The sequence below is a fragment of the Ixodes scapularis genome, unplaced genomic scaffold (assembly GCF_016920785.2).
Source record: "Ixodes scapularis isolate PalLabHiFi unplaced genomic scaffold, ASM1692078v2 PGA_scaffold0__279_contigs__length_252992795, whole genome shotgun sequence".
Taxonomy (NCBI): Eukaryota; Metazoa; Arthropoda; class Arachnida; order Ixodida; family Ixodidae; genus Ixodes; species Ixodes scapularis.
The window spans coordinates 23,766,495-23,787,642 of NW_024609835.1; the positions used below are offsets into that span (position 1 = coordinate 23,766,495).

Below are 21,148 nucleotides of genomic sequence, written 5' to 3' on the forward strand. Positions count from 1 at the left end.
TAAGAACTGCAGTGGGCTCGAACCCGGGATTGAGGAATGGAAGACCGGCGCGCTAACCACTGCGCCACACTTTTTTTTTTTTTTTTCATTATTGAAACGCTGCGCCTCACCGCAGGCAATATGAGGAGCATAAACGTTGCTTATGAACCTGAAAACGTTCTCTCCGTGCGGCTCCCGGAGGTACGATGTGCAAAATGCGTTCCGGAACTTTTCTCAATGGCACTACCCTGAATCTACCTAGCCAAAAAAAAGTCGCGCATGGTAACCTGACTCTTTAATCAACGCTTACAATTTTTAGGGGTCTGGCTATATTAATTTTATACTGCAAAGTTCGCCTCTCTTTCCAGATTTCCCATAGAAGTAAGTAGAATTTCAATTGCATTTGGTACCACCCTCGACTCTTTTTTGTTTATGGTATCTTTTTGTGTCGAGGCGATGTCAACGCCCATCAAGAAACCATGGCTGGAGGCGCGCTGATAACTGTGCCCTTCTTTTTATTTTATAACAAGAAGGCAAATTTCACCATTGAATTCTATACAGGGTATTGGCGTCTGTAGATAGATGACGTGTGTGGACCACGTCCGTGATTGTTGGTAATCTCAAGAACTTGTTATTTCAAGACGGTAGTTATAGTGTCTCAAATTCACAATGCAACGCCATTTGCTGCAGATGAATTCCTTGATCGCTGACTGTGCCAGGAAAACAGCAGAACACTTGAAAATGGCCGCTGAAAAAGAGGGAGAACTGGACATTAAACAGTAAGTGAATATACGAATGCACTGAACATTTTTTTCTACCTCCCGACAACAAGAAAGTTTCTGCTATACAATATTTTAGATGAGAAGACGTCTTCTAAGACACTTAAAAGAAAGAATACTGCAAATTAAAGCGATTTAAAACTTCTTTGTGGTCTCTGGGCTCGTGGGCCTCTTATTGTCTGTGTAGCACGACGGCTTTACCGGTATGTTAAACGTGCTCGTTCCAATATTTGACGACATTTGCCTTTGAAAAACTTAGTTTTTTACTGCAAGAATAAACTGCGCATAATCGAACAGTATCTCTCCGCCCGAAAGTGGCGCAAGCAGTTTGGAGGACATGCCAAATTTTCAGAGCTTGCCGTTATCTGATCAAATAGTTGTAAGAGATTTTTGAAATGTTTAGTGCAAAAATGGTACCCGTACTTGGTTTCTGACGTCCATCATCTCCATGTACTTGTGGTCTTCGTCATCCGCCTTTTTCCCGTTGAAAATATTCGTAAATCATTACGCTACTTTTTGCTCATACAAGTTATATCGTCCTGTGTAGAGATCAGAAAGACTCTTGCAGGAACTGAATTTATAAAGGCCTCCTGAAGGCCGCGTAAGAAAAGTTTGGTTCTTCTGGCATCCTAAGTTTTAACAGCGGGCGCCAGGACTGGGTTATTTGTTGTCTTAAGTGTTATATTCCGAGAATGTGTGTCCAGAACAATGTCCGAAGAAGTTATTATACCTGCGAATGCAAATAGGAAAAAAATCTTTGCTAAGGACACTTAAAAGGTAACGTGGAGGTTTAATTGTATACTCTATCTTTTGTTTCCTAACTCCTCAGGTGTTTCAAAGTGAACTTAATCATACAGGAAAAACACACTTTATCACATATTCTCTCGTTTTAAATATTAATATGATATAGGACTATCCTTGACGCAGAATCGAAAGGTTCAGTTTAAGCACCCGTGGTCCGTATTCTGTTTGTGCTATTAATGCCGCCGGCGACATTACCTTTTTTTTGACATCATTAATGCGAGCTTCCTTTTCGCTGTCTGCTTAAGCGGTGCAAGGAGCTATGGGCCAAGTTGTTTATTTAGATCCGACTAATATATGCTCTTTGCCCAGCTTGTATCAAAATTTTAGAGATTTATAAGCCACCGACAAACGTATGATCAGCAATCAGTGCCGGAGCGATCAAAATTGAGAAAGGGCATTACTGATATTTTTTACAGACTCTGTTAGAAGGCGTGAACTTTTGCAGAAAAAAAATTAAATAGGTCCATTATCGTAGACACATTCATTCGTTTTTTTTTAATTTTAATCATTCGATACATACATTGAAGCACCCAATTAGGAGTTTCAAACACACCTTTGGGAATCGATCGGATCTATGACAATCTAAGTTTGCGGAAAAATCCGTGAGTGAGTTATGGGAAGTAAACTTTCATGAAAACATTTGAAGTTTTTACCGTTTGGTTTTCTGGTTTGTAGATATTACGTCAAAGAAGCGCCTAGTAGTAAACGCAAAATCTCAGAAAGCGATTACTCCAAAGCTAATGGGGAGGGGGATGGGAAGGGGGTCGCATTTAGCTGGTTATTTTTAAAACTCAGATGGTTGTCTATTTTCAGATTCTACGGAAACTACGCCCTCGATGTGATTGCCAGATGCGCTTTCGCCACCCGACTGGACTCGCACACTCAGGAGACTGATGAGTTTGTCACCAAAGCCAGGCAGGCCTTTTCAGGCAAAATAACGCTGCCATTAATCTTACTCTGTAAGTAGGATATTGCTTTAATGCAATGCCCGATTTACAAAACATCAACTTGTTTTTCGTCTGGAGTCTCTGATTCAGGCTTTTGTATACGGTGAACAAAAGGGAAGTTTGAGTTAAGTGCTCTATTTTATAGAATATGCTGCGAAGAACGTATTCACTGTAAAGAAAAAAATGCATTGGAAAATGAATATTTTTAATGGCTATTCACCCATCTCGGCTATCTCGGAAACAAAAGCCAGCGCGCGAGTTCGTTATTCCTGCTCTGCTACGATTCTCTCGAGATATTACATGGGTCAAAACATCGTTCATAGGGATACCCATAAACTTTTTTAGAGAGATATAGAACGACAAGGATGTGATCGTGGATGCTGACGCCATTTCATTCGAGACTGAATGCGTCTTAAATATTCAATTTGGGTGTGTGTATAAGTCCATACTTTCATTTTCTATGTTTTTGTATACTGCGCAGATTTCCCCTATTGATCTTCAATTCAGTACAGTGACTGACAACTTAACAAACGCGGGGAGTGACTTCTTATCTTCAAGCAAGTTCATAATTACTTCTTATCTTCAAGCAACTTCATAATTGCTTCTTCGGAGTTGTTATACGTTTATGCCGCAATCTTTTTGGTGAAGAAACGATAACAAAGTGCCCTCGACTGACCACAGCTGTGACTATAACGGCCTTTATTTTTCACGCTATTTGATTAAGTTTCTCTTAATATAATAATTATTCATATTATATGAAAAATATTGACGCAAAATTTATTGTCTCTTTCCCATTCTCCGCTTTTATTTCCTAGTCCACTAGCCAGCATATTGTCCAGTCCTACAAGTTATCAAAAGACTTTCGGTTGGCTGTAAATTAAGATTATATAGAGGTATACGTAGTATGAAATTTTATGCAGTCCCTGGCGCCGGATTGTCGTCTTTTAAGTACGGCCATTTTTTTTCTCTTCGTCCTATCTTTCAAAAATTTATTTTACATCCTTGTATTTCTGTCTTTTTTATTTGGTGCTCTCACTACCTCACCATTTGGGCTCTTTGAGAAGCAAATATTCCCACGTAGATATACAATATGTTAAATCTGGTAGCAGGTGTAGTGACAACATCTATATTGAGAATACTTGATAAACCTGTGATTGAGAGGATTTTAGGTACCAAACTGTGTTTGTGATTTGTGAATGCGATCAGAAATATAAGTTTCTACTAGATGAGAACATAATTGTTCCTCTAATATTTTTACCTAAATGACAATATTGATTACGGTATTGTACTCTTACTTGTTTCTTGTTCTTGCTGTTCACAAAACCGGTTTGACACCCTCCGCACGGTACAAAAAGTTAACGAACATATTTGAATTTAGTTACTTTTTTATTAACATTTCTGCATGACATTACTAGTCTCATACAGTGCAATGTAATCAATGGAATAGTTGAAGAATAGGACGTATAACTTGGACACTAACCGCTAGCTAGGAATAACTTTCTAAAATGCTTGGTAGGCAGATATGTTAGTCATACTACGATAGCAATATTTGCCATTAGTTCACGGATATTATTAATGTTATAGTCACGGTGCATCATAACTTTTCAACACGCTTTGTATTATCGTGAACTCAGAGGACAGGTTTCGTTTTATTTTTGCTCTAAATTGTCTCACTCTAAAAATGTGCTCAGAATATTGGTGCATTGCGCCAACAACTTTGCTATTTCCTGTTTCTCTATTTCAGTTTTGTTTCCGGGAGTCTTCAAATTCTTTAAACTGAAGGCATTCAACACAGATGTATTTCTTTACTTTAAGAACCTCTGCCTCCGGATTATTCAGAGTCGGAAGGAAAAAAAAAGTGTAAGTATCTTTACAGGTCTGTGTTACCATGTTGCTCATTTGGATTTCGTTGCGGAGGGAGCAAGAACATGGCGACCATCTTCTGGGAACATTTTAACTCGACTGTCTAAAATCTTAATAACTTCAAACAAACAAAACTGTCAGGTTGCTTCCCAAATGTCCCTGCCAACACCCGACACACCCTCTACCCTTGATGCACAAGCAGGATTAGGTGCTTAGCTGTCCAGCTTGTGGAAGCAGATACACACACGGAGGGGTCAGACGTAACTTAGGGCTTAGGGTCACGTTCCAAGGTTGCAGAGCCCGTGTTCTAAATTTTCGAGAGCGTGATTTCTGTTTCATGGTGCAGTATTCTAAAGCTTATACTCTGATGAGACGCATTTGACTGGTAATTAAGGGCCACGTATATCTTTTTGTTTCGCCCAAGACAACTTACAAACACGCAAAAAAGAATAGTCCCTGACCTGTACAATTTGTCTAAAGTTTGGATTCTTGATCGCGTAAGAAAAGATAAACTCCCGCCATAAAATGCTACATGTCTGTGAATGTTCCAAGTGCGCCATCAGCAATAAGTAGTTCACTGAAATAAACTTGAAAAGCAACACCAGTCAACTGTTTCTAAGTAACCAAAAAATGTAGGCAAGGAATATAAGTCTCATGTTTCCAGCTGATGATATTGCTCCTCTCCTCTGAAGAGGAGGAGAGGAGGGGGCATACCCTCCTCCCCTCCTTCTCCTCAAGAGCTGCGCTCTAATTCTGCATTACAGGGAGTTGTAAACGTCTTTCATTTTTTCACGAGGTGGATTACACAGTTTTTCATTTAAGTATATTTATTTCCGCCGTATCAATTTCACATCAGCCAGGTATTGTGAAATTCACCGAAATAGAAACATTGCAATGCTTTTCTTTTTACTTTTCTTTTTCTTTTTTCCCCTTTAGCACTTGGCATTAGTGGCTGGAAAAATTTGCCTGACCACATGCCATAATGCCATTTGGTTTATAGACAAATGTAATCAATTGCAAAGCTGCTGACCCGAACTTGAATTTCACTGCATCATTGTAGCGCGAGATTACTTAATGTATATTTTCTTTTGTGTTCAGTTATCATTTTTATCACTTTTGTCATTATCGTCTTACTGGTCGTATCTCAATCGACTAAAATCCTGTTTCACTTTTTGTGTTGCTTTTCGTCTCTTTTCTTACATTTGATTGATAAGACGTGTATCTTGTGTTTTTTAATACTTCCTCGTGTAATGAATTCTTTAAAAGGATGCCCTTTAGGTCAATAAAATATAATTATATGAAAATACGTTTGGGGGAGCGAGTAGAAATATCAACAATATAATTATTTTAACAGTGCGCACACCCTTCTGTAAAGGTTTTTTTTTTTTACCTTTTATTTTTAGAGGCAAGAGGACTTCTTGCAACTTATGATGGACGCCCAAGATGGTAGCATAGCAACCACGGTTGAAACTGCACAATCGACCGAAGAGAAACTCTTCAACCTTGACTCGGACATAAAGACGGACACTTCGTTTCTTGGAGGCGTTAAAGGTCTGTTTTGTCTTTGTTGATCTGCGAGACGGACTTATTTGACATGTGTTGGACACCAATAAGGGGGGCTGTCTTTTTCCTGGTGCTTTCCTGGTAGCGCGCCGAACTTGGTACAAGCTTGGCAATCCTAGAGGTTTAACTTGAGCCTAATACGGTTAGTGCCAGGGTACATTTCTACGGTTTTGTTCTGGCTCGCCTCATAATTTACAAAATGCCAGACTTGATCCAAAGATGCTACCTATGAACTGAAGAACCAGCAGTAAAGCCTAAGTCGGCCGCTTTGGCGATTTAGGCCAAAGGGTGCCAGATAACAGCCAAGCTACCTGCAGTGAAACTCACCTTTGGCACTTGTTTGGCGAAATAGGTGAAAGATACCGAAGACGTCACCGAAGAACGTGAAGTTTATCTCTACCTTGGCTTTTTCTGGTATTTTAAGGACCTTTATTGCCAGAGAAAACCCCCATTTCGGCCGAAAGGACTGTCCTACCTGAGTTATCACACACGTGGTGTCACCCCGTTCGTGTGCCCCTTTCTTTCTGATGCCTCTCGAATTTTTTTTTTTTACCTCGTTTTCTCAGTGTCTATATTGCCCAGTTTGTTCTTTCCTCTTATTTTTTGCCATCCTTTTGCAATTTATTCTGCTCCCACTAAACAATTTTTATCCTTATGTCGCCTTTAAAAGCCCCTACTTTCTGTCGTTCACCTGTATCTCTTTCCCTCGCGCATATTTCTTTCTTCTACGCAATCGACAGCATATGTCAATGCAATGCGTGCTTCATAATTACTGCTCTAAAGGACTCATGACGCGGAACCATGCGTGGTTTTGCGACACCATAGTTTTGGTACGTCGATGCCTCAGTTGTGTCTGGCGCACGATCTCCTTTCACCGCGTTTGAATCTGTACAGCTAGACTATGTACACCCGCCGGCGATATGAAGGTGAACGCCGGACCGTCGACCGGTCAGTGCTATGAGCGCGCGGACGCAGCTGCCGTGGCGGCTCACTTTCTTATCGCACGCTTCGCCGAGATTAAGCGCTTGCATCGAGCGCTGTCGTCAGCCCTGCTGCTACTCCCCGCAGAAAGCGCGAGGATTGCGGAAGGAGCGTTTCAAACGCTATTGGGAGACAATGAGATTTAGTAGTTTTTTGTTGTGATATGGGTGCTAAACCGGAAGGCTGCGGAACAAACCAGAAAGTAACTTATACTTTCCGTTTCTTAGAAAGAACAGTTATTAGCGTTAGCAGTTGTTTGCGTTCTCTCATGGGTGAAAAAAAAGCGGTTGAGTTACTGATAAACTATGCGGAACAACGACCGCTCTAGTTCACGTGCAATGTGCAAATCATTTGTCGGCAATGACATGGCACGGCGCCCACAAAAAGCGATGCCGAAATCGAAACCCACTTCTACGCTTTCTGCGGGGAGTAGCAGCAGAGCTGAGAACAGCGCTCGATTCAAATGCTTAATCTCGACGAAGCGAGCGATAAGAAAGCGAGCCGTCATGGCAGCCGCGTCATGGCGCTCATAGCACGCACCGGTCGACGGTCCGGCTTCACCTTCGTATCGCAGGCGGGTGTACACCAGTGGTCGGCTGCCTTTTGCCTGCAGCGGGCCGAATCGCCGCACAGCGGAGACGGACCGGGCCGGACGCAGAAACGGAGATGGGAGGAAAAGGGGGGGGGGGGGGGGGGGGGGGTCAACTTGTAGAAATGGAAGATAAAAAAAAAACTGTCACATATACTACAAGTGGTATGCACAGGCGTTATCTTGATTCAGACAGACGTGACAGATGATTGCTCGAGTCATCTCTCAGTAAAATTTTACGTGTTCAGTATTGGTTGCCAAGATGCAAACATTCACATTGAAACCGAGAGTCGTAAAATATTTTGGAGGTGCTCATCTCTCATTCGCAAGAACCACGTTTAACTCCTCAGGCTTCATCTTGTGAAAGTAAGTTCGGAGATACATACGTGCTGTAGCGAACACTTAGATCAAGGCCGCTGCAAGATTTCCTTGATTTGAAAAAAAATAATTAAGGGGGAGCCGGCTGTAAATCTAACAATATTCATTTGCTACAGACACAATCTCCAGGTTATTTCCTATTTCTGGAGCAGGTAATCAGGAAGTTCTATTTGAAAAAATCTTTAGAACTTGTTCAGAGTTAATTCGGTGGGTTATACCGGTTCTGCAACCGAACATACCTCTTTTCTTTGTGTGTGTTTGTGTGTGTGTGTGTGTGTGTGGGGGGGGGGGGGGTTGGAGGGTGCATTTTTGTTGGTGTAAATCAGCGGTCGGCGTCCGGCGACCGCTGATTTACACCACGATCAAAATGTTTGTCAAGCAAACATCTAGCGTCATTGTTGCTTGACACTATGAAATAAACAAAGCAACGTTGTTGGCATTTCCTAAATTTCAATGTTCTTTACCTCTCGTAGCCTTGACCGAAGACGAGGCCATGGCCCAGTGCGTTCTCTTCTTCCTTGCGGGTCAAGACACGACGTCATCCGTGATTTCATTCACTCTCTACCTACTTGCCCTGCATCCCGATATCCAAGCGAAGCTGAGAGAAGAAGCGGATGAGTGCTTCAGACAACATGTAAGCCGCTGGATGCATACTCGTAACACACCGCCAAACTTGTTAAACTACTCGATTTCAAAAAGGAAAATTGAAAATGAAAAGGCTGGCTTTATTTATAACTAGGGTGCCTTCATGTGCGCTTTCCTTGGGGTGATGACATCTGGCCATTTTGTTTCGAACGATTATTTTAATTTTTTGTTCTGAAGCGCGTGAAAGAGCGTGTCCCTGCACGCGCTCGTGGCGCTGACTGTGCTACGGCGACATTTTGTTTCCTGCGATTTCTTTGTATTTTACCCGTGAGCGCGTGCTGTCGGCATCGGGTACTACAAACGATGGCATCACCCTAAACAGAAGGACATTGAGGCACCCTATTTATAACAACTCCAGACGTACAGTCAGGGGAAGGGATAACTACTATACCCTTAAAATGTCTCGTCCAAGCTCTCGGTTCATATTTAAGCTATGCTGCCGTAAGATTGTTAAGTTCAAATACACATTCATATGCTTCTAGTACAAAACTTTGAAGCGGACTTGTTTTATACAACATGCTCGCCTTCTTCATGGAACACCATCGATATATATATAATGATGATGGATATATAATACGTATAGTGACAGTGTTATTTAGGCTAAAGAAACCTCAGACCTAAACATTTAAAGAGAAGCTGAAGCACTTTGCCTTCGAGTAAGAACGCTTGAATCGTCTTTCTTTGACCTCCAAAATCACAAATATTAAAATCTTTTTTTTTTTTTTCAATTTGGTGCATGGAGTGTGCAGGAAAACATTTCTAAGGTGCTGCTGAAGCACCTCCTTCCCGAAGCGTTACGTCATAAAAGGAGTTTTCGGCATCGCCGCATTTGCGCATTTTTAGCGCTTATCAAAGCTATCCCCGCACACACTTGCTATACACCTTTCCAAAAAACGCTCCTAGGCCGCCGCCATGCTGCTGATGCTGATGCGGCTGGTGCGACTCTGGCGCCCACTATCGGCTAGAAATTTTCTGCCACTCTCTGGGACTGTGAAGACTCGCTCAGCGCGGTTCTCTACCTACGTTTTTGCGGTTTGGCATTCGACGTTTTCTCGCCCTTCTTGAAAGTTTCCACTTAATTTTTTTATGCGTTCTGCGTACCCTTTTTGTGTTATCTTCCATTGTGAGAAATAAGGCTGGCAAGTGCCTGCCATTCAAGCTTTTCTGCTTGACATTCGCGGGAAACGAAGGAGGTGAAGGACGTCGAACGACCCTCGACGCGATTTTGCGAACATTGTTCTCGCCCCTCCCAGAGATAATACGCGTAGAATCCTCAGTCGTCTCCAAAAATAGTTGTCCGGATTGGGGTGAGAAACGGGTCAGTCGCGTTTGTTTCTTTGCCTTGGTGCGGTTGTGAAAGAAAGAAGCTCTCCCCAAAACGTGCCCCAAAACGAAGTCATCTCGGATTCCGTCCGATCGCCAAGATGTGACTGTCGTCGACTGTGACTAATGGTGAATTCCGCTCGCAGATCTCGAGCGCTCCAAAAGCGCTCCATTTGGAGCGTGCATATTCCGCTCGCAGATCTGGCTCAAGTTGGTCATCTTCCGCTCGTAGATCTCTGGCAGCGCCCGCTCCACGGAGCGCCCCAAACTCCGCCGAACTTGCTCTGCGGGATTTCACAGATCTCTCCGGAAGTTGACAGAGCGGCCCACGTGATTTCCGTCTAAATCGGCGGTGCGCATGCGCGACGAGGTTGGAGAGATCGGCGGGCCGGTCGGGTTGTGGAGTTGGATTTGTTCGGGTGCGTAGGTTCTTTACTTTGGATTGTGACGGCTCGAACGCTTCTACCTCGCACAGATCAGGGATAAAAAGCCGGGAATGTGGAGCGTGGCAAATCGTAAGTGTTGACGCCTGTGATCGTGAGAGGAAGAACGAGAAAAAGAACGACAGAAAAGCCGGAGGCAGACGCAAGGTTAGGCCTATTCATTGTGCAGCCAGTGATTGTTTACCTTTTTGCACTGCATTCTGTCGGCGTTTTCCCGTGAAATAAAGCAAGAAGTGGTTAGGCAACGACCGCGCAAGTGATGTTTTGTTACCTCTGTGTTTATTAAAGTCGTACTACAAATCTGAACTCCACCGCTGGCAATCGCTGTCCGTGCCCCGCCGCTTCGAGGCGGCCGAAAGGTATGTGACGGTGCCGAACGCGGACGTCTTCGTTATTTGTGACATGGGCGCCGTGGTACGTATAATTTCGCCCGGTCTGTGTCGCGTGTTACTTCTGCAGCTAAGCAGTGACAGTCGTCACTGGTCGTCGGAAAGATTAGCCGGCTGAGGCGTTGGTGGGACTGGTTAAGTTCGAGAAGCGGCCATTTTGTACGGCGGGGGGAGAAGGGGTGGGAAGGGGTGTGGGGGAGGTCGCTCCAAAAATGCAAGTTTATCTTCCCCTCGTCGATTCGGAGCGGGTCCCACGGAGCGGAATTTCGCCTCCCTCGCGGATTTTGGAAAGCGCTCCAGATCTACGAGTGGAATTCACCATACGTAATTTGAGATCTTTCTCAAATAAATTCTCTTCGGATAACGCTGCATCGTGTGGTACGTACGATATATTGTTCGAATGCCCATCGGTGAACACGTTATTTGTGAGCGCGAAAAATGCACGCCTTTCGGCCCTCTTCTGTTGCAATTTAGTTTTGTCAGCAAAGCGCTTTGTTGTTTCACATGCGGAAAATCCCGCGGCGGCGTCAAAACTTATCCTAAGAAAAAAACAAATAACTAGAACTATAAATTCCAGTCGCATTCGTTTTGTCGTGTGCGTACCCAACAAAAATAGTTTACAGTTGTGTTTTGTTTTTTTTTCGCTTTATTTAGTTTTTTTCAAATGTGGCACAATGCTTTCTTAATGTCCTCGGGAAAATACATGTACCATGAAACACAAAATATAGCGGGAAAAGACGAGAATTTAGCCGCCAGCAGCGTTTGAAACTGCGCCTACGCAGGCTGCGCTTATTGAAATGACAGTCCACTCAGTTAGGGTTAGTAGGGACGTCGGTGAGAGTCTAGCCTCAAACTCAGTGACTGGGCTCGAAAGCGGTTTGTTGCCCCTGGGGTCGAGTGTTTTTTGGAAAGGTGTGTATTCAAAAAGGAAAAAAAGAGAGAAAAAACGTCATGGCAGGTGTCAGTGTGGGGGGGGGGGGGGGGGGGGGGTTTGCGATTGCACGCGCTGCCCGAAAAGCGACACGGATTTGGCTGCCGAAAGATGATTTGGTGACGCAACGACTGGTCGGAGTCTTTCGTGCTTTTCTTGCGTTTAGTTACATTTTCAGTTAACACGAACGGAAAAATCCATATTTACAGGATAAAAAAATTCTAAAATTCACCTGTATCTCGTTTATATTTCATTTTCAAGAACCTCCTTAGCTTACTTTTATCTAACACACATCGAGATTGCCAAAGGGAGATTTCCTGGTTTCTAGTGGCCATCCGCTTAAACCTCCCTCTAGTATGAATAAACCGAGAGAGAAAATAATTTTTGCTAAAAACGCGATGTTATGCTCTAAGACCTGGGAAACTACAGTAATCATATTTCTTCAAACTTGTTCCGTTGCCTTTGTGCTTAAAAGGTCAACAAAAGGTTCCTACGAAGGTCTCAGACACCCTACAACTATAAAAAATGCAAAACATAACCCTCAGAAAGGTAACTTCTGACTCAAAATCAGTTCCAAAACCTAGTACGCATAAAACGCTGAATGACAAAAATTATGGCGGTACCTTAATGACAATTCACATATAATTTTGGCTTCCGTCTCTTCAACCTAAATAACGCGTATGGCATCCCTAATCAAGACACTGTGTAAGCACCTGTAAGCAGTTTTATATATTTATGTTATTTATCAATTTTACTGTTCATCCTGTTCAGAGCGGTCACAAGGGTGGAAGGAAAAACATCATAGATATTACATTTCTATGCATAAAATTAGCAAAACCACGCGAGTACGAGGTATAACATTCGACTTAGTACACTTTCTTGGAATTTATGCAGAAACAAATGATCGCGAGACGCTCAAAGCTAAGGTATTCGCAACTCCAGCGCGCCGCTCGCCCTCCCGCGGACGAGCGGAGAACCAGAGGAACGGGGACGGCAGCGGCGGCGGCGGCGCAGAAAAGGTGGCACGAGCTGTCGGCCTTGATGCGTGAAACCGTTGTAACGAAAAAAGTGAGCGCGTTAAAAAAGGAATTCTTATGCTCCACCTCGCAACAGCGTTGCACGAAGGACCGGGATGTCTAATTCCTTTAGGGGCTTTTCGTATATCGCACACGCTGCCGATTGCTGGTCTTGTGCATGACCGCCAGCTCGATCTGTGCTCAACGTGACGGCAAACGCTCCCGCTAATAATGTAGAGCTCTAGCGTTCGGTGTATGAAAAGTCTATTATTTGTCCTAAGTAGGAGAAAACTGGTCGCGCAACGATATGTCGAGCAATACACGTCGGGAATGGGTTTGCGTTTATAGAATACGCGTACTTGCTTTCAGGCAATTGTAAGTAAATAAATAAATTCCCGAAGAATCTTAAACATGTCTGTGTTAGCCAGCCGTTCATGACGAAAGCTTAGAACGGGCAGTTTTTGCGAGAGGGGCCACAACGTTGCAAATAAAACGGTACAAAAAAAGAAAAAAAATGTACAGATATTAAAAAATGCATTTCTGGTAGAGAAAGAAATAAAACCCCTAAACACGCCGATTATGGTAATAGGCAGTTTTAACATAGCGTTATCGCAGGCAACCGTTGGCTACCGTGAGCACGGCAACGCTCCTGGCACGCGCTGAGAATTGTGCTTCAAAGGAGCAGCGCAAGCCTCCGGTTGTAATGCTACAACGCACGGTAGCCTGCGGTAACGAACTTCTTATCAATAACCATAGAGCAGTTTGATCACGTGTTGCAATACACTAAAAGCGAGACGGTAAGCATCGAGTTGCGAGCCTGTGACATGAAGGCGTCAATACTGTGAACGCTGCTCTTCTGAAGCTTCACGGTCACCGTGCGCTGCTCACATTTTACAGCACTAATGGCCAGGCAAAGCGCAAACACGGTATCTTCATCACCCTCAAGAATATTCTGCCACATTCGCAAGTCGAGGTTTCTGCAACTTTTAAAGGGATACTACAACGAAATTTCGGCGCTCATTTTTTGGTCTATATGCGTTCAAAAGAGCAGTATCACATGGAACGTACCAATATCTTGTTAAAAGAGTCTCAAAAAGGAATTTTAAAACAAATTAAACGATTAGCAAAGAGCACCTGGTGGATGTCGCTAACGCCTCGTTTGTAATGCTCGTCTAGGAGCCTTGACAGCTAGTGACGGAGGTTGTCTCGTCTCCGGCCACGACGAGAGAAGGGGGGAAGGAGGAACTCCCCTCTTCCCGAGAATCCCTTTTGTGTGTCGCAGAAGTCGCTATTGTCCCCCTAGAAGATTATAGAAGATTAACACGTCACTCAAAATTCGTACAAAAGCAGCCGCTTCGGTGGCTGGAACGACTAGACCATCCTCTCGACGTCAGCCTCGCCGTAGCTTTGCTCGTCTTGAGACGACCTACGTCACGATTGCGTTGGATGTCACGTGCTCTAAGCTGGGCCTTCTCCGAGCGCTTGCCAGAGTGGGCCGTTTATAACAAAAAATACAGCCACCAGGATCAAAATACAAACGTGCGATTGTCATTTACGGATATTGTGGATCATATTCAACCTATTTTTGAACACGACGGGAATATTTCAAATTTCGTTGAAGTATCCCTTTAAATATCCACATGCTCATTTTACTAACGGGCAGCAACATCTCCGTCACTTGCAATATATCCTGCCCTAGCCATTTCGCGTTTGCAGACAAATAAACCATTTTCAGCGCACTGACCAGCGTCAGCAAACAGGCGCTCGGGAAACCCTGGAGAGTCTATCCCCGTCTCTTCCGCCATCTTGGAACTACCGCCCCGCCACCTATGGGGCGTTGGAGTTGCGAATAATGCAAGATCGCCTGCCCACCCTATCCGCTAAAGCGGAAACATTTTCTCGGCTCACTTGATATCATCCGGTAGTTCGTTCTAGTCTTGTGCGGTTCAACTACAATATGGTATACGGTTCCTCCTAGATGATACTTTCGATTTTGATTTGTGAAAACCCGAATTCCGAGATTACGTCAAAGACCAACCAGAATGCGCAACTGTGGAGATTATCACGTGGCTTCAGAAACTTTGGCGAGGCTGAGCCTTTGCTGTCATTCTAGTGAATGGAATACAGATGTACGGTAGTACGGTAACACTTTTTTTATTTTTAAGGGAGGGAGGGGACTGATTAGTGAAGCTCCAGACCCCTTCTTTAGAGCCGAAAAGAAACCCTAACTTTGAATTCTAATATCTTAAAGGGATCAGCAAACGAAGACTTGCGGAAGTCAGTCCTTATTTTTTTACTGGGGAGGTTATGTTCTCGGGATTGCGATTATCAAGTGACATTTAGCGTTTATGGTAATTGAGGTTACATTCCTTTTGTATAATTAAGTTATTCACTTCTTACAACACACAATCCATTTACACATTTTCGCCACAATATCGAACACCAGAATATTAGCGAAGTTTAGAAAGATTTGAAGTGCGCGCTTCGTTCTTTTCTGCGTCTCAAAAATGCATTCAACTTTAACATGCTCGCTCATCTTTTTAATTCTTAGGGCGAAGCTCCTTAGGGACTAACCATGTCCGTATGTCCGTCCGATGTCCGGCGTCGGGTGCTCGTGCTCACGAGAACGTGAGCACGTGCCCCATGCTCGTGTAGGCCAAAAAAAAAAAAAAAAAAAAAAAAAAACCTCATCTCCACGTGGTGAATGATGTTGATTGGGGCGAAGCTCTTGTGGTGCTTGTCTCAGTAAACGGTGAGCCGCAGCATGCCGAGACTTTCGTTCGTTTTCATCCATGTCAGAAAGAGAATGTGTGGTATGGAACGTCGTTATATACGCATTTGAGCATTTGACCGCAGCGTGACATGGATGAAAACGAACGAAAGGCTTGGCATGCTGCGGCACAGCGTCTACGCAGACAAGCACCAGCAGAGCTTCGCCCCTATCAAAATCATTCACCACGTGGAGATGCGGTTCTTTTTTTTTTTATTAGAATTTTCGGTGTGCCACTTTTTCGCGCATAGCACAAGCAGGAACGTTTTGGCTCTACCAGGCTTTTAAGCTGTTCTAAAATTTACCAATATAGGGGTTCGTGACGACACTCAGCGAGTTTATAATTGAGCCTATCTCTTTACCTTTACCACTTGATTTTAAATAATGCAACACTAATTTAAGGCCATGTTATGCGAAACTCTATGTATACCTTATACTAAACTGGCCTCTCGTCATTCACTAATACGGCACAAATTGCCTTTCTGTACGATCTTACGCTGGGAACGTTAGCCAATGTTCGCTGAAACGTGAGATAAATCTGGACTATCCTTTTACTGCAGAAACTACAGCATCCTAATAAAATAAATAAATATTCTGCATTTTATAAAAATGAAGTGTATCCTAAGAATAGTTTGTTCATGTAAAAAAATTAAAATTTTAGCCTAATTAAACATCTGAAAACAGCAGCAGCAAGCATTGGCAGAATATTGATTTGGAAATGCCACCAGACAGAGGAGATTCGGTTGATGATGCAGGCTGCTGTCGGTATCACTATTATGACTCAAGTTGTAGAGTGCATCAAGTAAATATCTCGAAGGCATCAAGCAAGATGGATATACGTTTATAGGATAAAAATACCGAAGTAATTATAATCACTATAAGCATATATTGAAGTATAAATTTCTCATAACAATAAACAAAAACTTAAGACGCATACTGATCATTAGAATGCCTAATTGAAATCAAAAGAGCCTGCCTGGTACTCCTGCGAACACGTTCCGAAACTTTTCAAACTAGGGCGGTTCAGAAGAAAAAAAAAAACGTCTTGCGGGAACAAGCTGCCACACACGGCAGACTTTAAGGATTGCAAAATGCGTACTGATTAGCAAGTTACTAACCTAGAGATTGCTAATTAACTTTAAATTCGCGAAAACAAACAGATGGTTTCAAGTAGAAACTTGCTGAGCTTCATTGGAGATCCAGAAGCCCATAAATCAGTCAATTGTGGGACGACTTGAAGCACGTGAGTTGCGTGGAGGCGCACTAAAGTTACCGTTCGCAATGCAGACGCAATGCGGGGGATGCGAAACAGCGGATGATATTCTTAGCATCCGCGTCTTTGCAACGCAGGCCTTACACCTGCTGCACAAGTGGTAGCCTTGGCACACTCCCGCGCTTCCCTCGTCATTCAAGTTGTCACAAAATTGGCTGGTTGAGGGTTTTTTAATTAGGCTCAGCATATTTCTAATTGAAACCATATCCTTATTTTCGCTAGTTAAAACGTTAATTAGTACATTATAGGTAATTGTTTTTCTAATTACTATCATTTTGAAATCCATGACGTCCGCCGTGGCTGGTAATTCTTTCTCGAAAAGAGTTTCTTGTTTTTTCGAACACTCTGTTTTTAGGCATGTTTGAAAGATTTTGCACATACTCCAGGAATATAACAGGATGCATCATTTTTCGATAACACTGGCTAATCTTTGCAATTCGGACTCGTAGGTACTTGTAAAATGCTTTCATACTTCTCTTCTTGTTACTTGAAGGGACCGGATCCAAGCCTGGATGTTGTATCGAAGCTCCAATACCTCCACGGCGTCGTGTCAGAATCACTGAGGATGTATCCCCCCGCAGTTCGGTAAGGCAACTCGTTCACTCTGCAGCGTATCGCGTGCCTAATGTTTTATCTGAATATGCCACCTTTGTCATTGCTGTCATATATGTGTTTGTTTTTGTTTTTCTTTTCAATAGGATAGAGCGATCTGCTCTAAATGACTATGTTCTGGGTGACACCGGAATCAAAGTTCCAAAAGGCTGCGTGGTTGCCGTGCCGGTCTATTCAATGCACTACGACCCAGAATACTTTCCCGATCCCACAACATTCGACCCAAACAGGTTCGTGTAAACGTTTTTTTTTTACATATATTTGTTTTACATAAGGTATCGCGAACTTTTCTCGAACCTAGAGGTTCGACTGGCTCGTCAAACCTTCGAATATTTAGCTGAGTTTGACAAGGTTCGATTTATGTACAGCGTTGCCCAACTTCTACACCAATATTTTGAATTTTGTGAAACATAAAATCTGTAAAGTTGTTCATTTTATATTTTATTAAGTGATTACCTATCTCCACACAATATCGACGCAGATTTATGTACTTTTAATATTTTTGTAAGTGTATTAATACGAAACAGAGAAAACAATACACTCAACAAATATAGCACTTGAGAAACGATATGACGCAAGGTGGCGTCATTTTGTTTCTCAATCATCACGGATGCGCACAAAGTCAAATTTCACACGAGCTACAGTCTAACGTTTGTTAAGCTTCGCGTTAAAAATTCGAAAAGTAGAACCTGGTCAAACTCGAAAATTGGCCATTCGAGATCTCTTCAGTTTCACTTTTTAATGAAACGCAGCAGATGCTACGAGCCACCGGAACCAGTCCATATCTGGGAAGAGGGTGCCACCTGACGTGACCTTGCAGTTGGGCGAAGCGACGTGCGGAGCGCGAAGTTGGTGCCACGTGTGGAGCGCTAAATTGGCTGAAGTGGCTCGTAGCGTCCGTTGCAGTTTATCGTAAGCTGAAATGAAGTGCGTTTTATTGTTTTATCTAAGAGCCCGTAGACGAACGCACACTTTACAATCAAGCCCGCGTTTTCCCACACCGGGCGGGGTGTACTGCGCGTGCGCCGAAACGTGCGCCTGAGGGGAAGAGTCCGAACAAGTGTCGTGCCGACGGCAGTTCCACCGCAGCGGTGTGACGCCAGAAGTGTGTGTCGGCATCTACTATCCAAAATCTTTAGCAGATACACCTGTGCAGATCCTAATGTATTTTCTTTTAAACACCGTTTTTGTTTTTTAATGCAGCAAATTAAATGGGCAAATTTCGGTGATAAAGGTACGAGAAAGAAGGTGTTGGATAGAATCTATTGACTTGTATATTTTCGATATTTTCCCAACAGGTTTAGTGATGAGAACATTGACAGTATTCGCCCATACACATACCTTCCGTTTGGAGCGGGACCTCGGAACTGCATTGGCATGAGGTTCGCCCTCGAGGCCGTCAAGTTGTCCCTCCTGCACTCCGTTCACAGCGTCGAATTCGTCCGTACCAAAAACACAAAAGTGAGCATGGATTTTCAAGGTCTTATTCTTTATCGTGCGCCCATAACGAAGAAAAACAACATGCATGTATACACCCAAATGTGTTTTTCTTTTTTTCAGGTCCCGCTTGAGTTTGTTAAAGGATTTGGGGTTTTGAACGCCAAGCACCTCACAATCGGAATAAGGAAGAGAACTGCGTGAACTACTTTAACAGTTCATCTACGTTAGTTCTGTTCACTGTAAATGATAACAGGTATGGACCTTGCAATTATAATGCTCTAATCAATTAGAGTCATGTGTTTTATACTGAAGCAATCGAGCAAATCGTGTTTTCTGCATGTCATTAATAAAGTGTTTTGACGCTGTGTGGCCTTGATTTTGAAGTTGACACAAATAAAACCGGTTACTTCAAGTCCCTTGCATAGAAGACAACATTTAGAACATGCAGTATGAAGTTATTTTACGACCACGATTGGGAGATATCTGGAATCAAATAAGGCCTTGATTAGAGCTGCGATGAAAAAGAGGAAAAGAGGATTACAGAAACACGCGCACACACGTGCGCTCGCTCGCATGCACGGACGCACGCACGCACACAAACTCTCACTGACAAAGACACAGACACACAACATAGCAGTCATTGAACTCGAACCGATTTTTCTTCGTCACACTCCTCTGCAGCGAACTCTGCAGGCGAGGGATTCTCTTATCCTAGGCAATGGGAGGGGGGGGGGGGGGGGGGGGGAGGGGGAAGGGTTCTTTATCGTTTACAATCATTGAACAAGCTTGGATCATCTCGATCATCTCTGGAGGATAAATTCACTTACTGCTTCAGCGTTACACAGTTGATTAAAGATAACCTCACCGATTTTTCGTCATTGTTAAAGGGGGCGAGGGGGGGGGGGGGGGGTGCAACGATTTCCGAACTTCGGTCAAACAATTCTGGAAGTTGCTCCCTGACACTTCTGATGTAAAGAACAGAAAACCGATTTCACCTGCATGTCCTAATTGTTGAGTAAAAAAAAAAAAAAAAAAAAAAAGATAAGTATTGGCATTTTTGGCACCCCTCAACTCAGTCGCAATCTTCGGGGTCACACCTGGTCACACTCCTAGTGACGTAATTCGGGGCGCCATGTAGGTTTCCGTGTGCTCTCTAGGAGGACGTTTACTCTTCCTTGCTCTGCTGACATTAGCGGGCGTTATGCTGCAGCTTAGAGCCGAGCGAGGTCACGTAAGCTTTTCGCCGTAGTTCCTTCGTCTGCCTCTGGAGGCTGCAGATGGGGGAAAAAGCTCGAATTTTGCTTTGCGATTATGCAGCGAAATCGCGACATCTTTTTGAAAGACATGTTTTTTGTATCCTCCGGGACACGATACACAACGCAAAAATTGCGAGATGCAAATCCTTTAAATCTTAAAATCGTTGCACCCCCCCCCCTTCCCCTTTAATGCTGAGGCCTCTCATGCTCATTGACTTTGACGTTCACACGCTTCGCCTGACGAACCATATGTGAAGATCTATGCACCGCCAACACTTTGTTTAAGAAAAAAAAAAAAACGCGCAACGACAGTGTGCTAAACAAGGACAGACGCTCTTGAAGAGCGAACAAGCTCAAAGACTTCAGAGGTTCAAATACATTCAGATACTCCATATTCTATAATTGGTGTCCTAGCACGCGACAATTTTTTTATAAACATATGATATTTTACGTACTTGCCAAAATTGTAACCCGTACGGCGGAAAGACGAGAAGTAGAAGAGGGGCAGAGGAGACGAGCTTTGTTCTCTGTCCCTCATCTTTTTGTCGTCGTTTTTTCCGCTATATATATTACAATGTTCCACCAGCTAGCCAACCAGGGGATTATGTTACAGTGCCCTGGAAAAAAAATAGTTCACCTAAATTATGAAAGAAAGAAAAATAGACATAAATGCCGCTGTCATGCTTTAGAGTGAAGCACGCCACGGCGCCAGCGCGAGATTGTTAAAGTTAGTTACAATTTTACATTTCCTATTCACTCCAATCTAGCGTTTCAAACTTCAATAGATAAACTAGAATTTTTTTTACTTTGAGTAAAATATCAACCCTCTGCACCGAGAGGGCGATTGTTGTGACCGGCGGAACCGCAGCGCTTCTCTGCCGCACCTGCAAAAGAGAACCGAGACCCTCGGGCGAGCGCCATCACGCGGCGTCATGAACGTGTGGCATAGATTCGATTTTCTGCTCGGTAATCACACCCTTACAACCACCCTTAGCAGTACTCGTAGAAAAGAATCAAAATAAGTAATCACAATGAGGCGGTGACAAATGCACGGGCAAAGTCCCGTTTGCTGAATGGTTTTTGCTAGATACGCTTAGAGTATTGGCCCTCTAGTTCTCCATTCTTTTGTGGGCGCCGCCATTTCGGTGCTTAGTGCAGAGCGGGTGG

General features: G+C 43.4%; 1 protein-coding gene across 2 annotated transcripts in view; it reads left to right on the forward strand.

Moving 5' to 3' along the window:
- LOC115317158 (cytochrome P450 3A24) overlaps positions 1 to 19,094 on the forward strand; it is a 33,864-nt gene extending 14,770 nt beyond the window's left edge. For both annotated transcript variants that reach the window (XM_040206056.2, XM_040206062.3), the window contains exons 7-15: positions 670 to 758; positions 2,376 to 2,521; positions 4,254 to 4,369; positions 5,776 to 5,923; positions 8,357 to 8,517; positions 17,167 to 17,258; positions 17,372 to 17,515; positions 18,584 to 18,746; positions 18,846 to 19,094. In XM_040206056.2, coding sequence (XP_040061990.1) covers positions 670 to 758; positions 2,376 to 2,521; positions 4,254 to 4,369; positions 5,776 to 5,923; positions 8,357 to 8,517; positions 17,167 to 17,258; positions 17,372 to 17,515; positions 18,584 to 18,746; positions 18,846 to 18,926 — 1,140 coding nt within the window. In that variant the 3' untranslated portion in view covers positions 18,927 to 19,094. The remainder of the gene's footprint in view (positions 1 to 669; positions 759 to 2,375; positions 2,522 to 4,253; positions 4,370 to 5,775; positions 5,924 to 8,356; positions 8,518 to 17,166; positions 17,259 to 17,371; positions 17,516 to 18,583; positions 18,747 to 18,845) is intronic.
- The last annotated feature ends 2,054 nt before the right edge of the window (positions 19,095 to 21,148 follow it).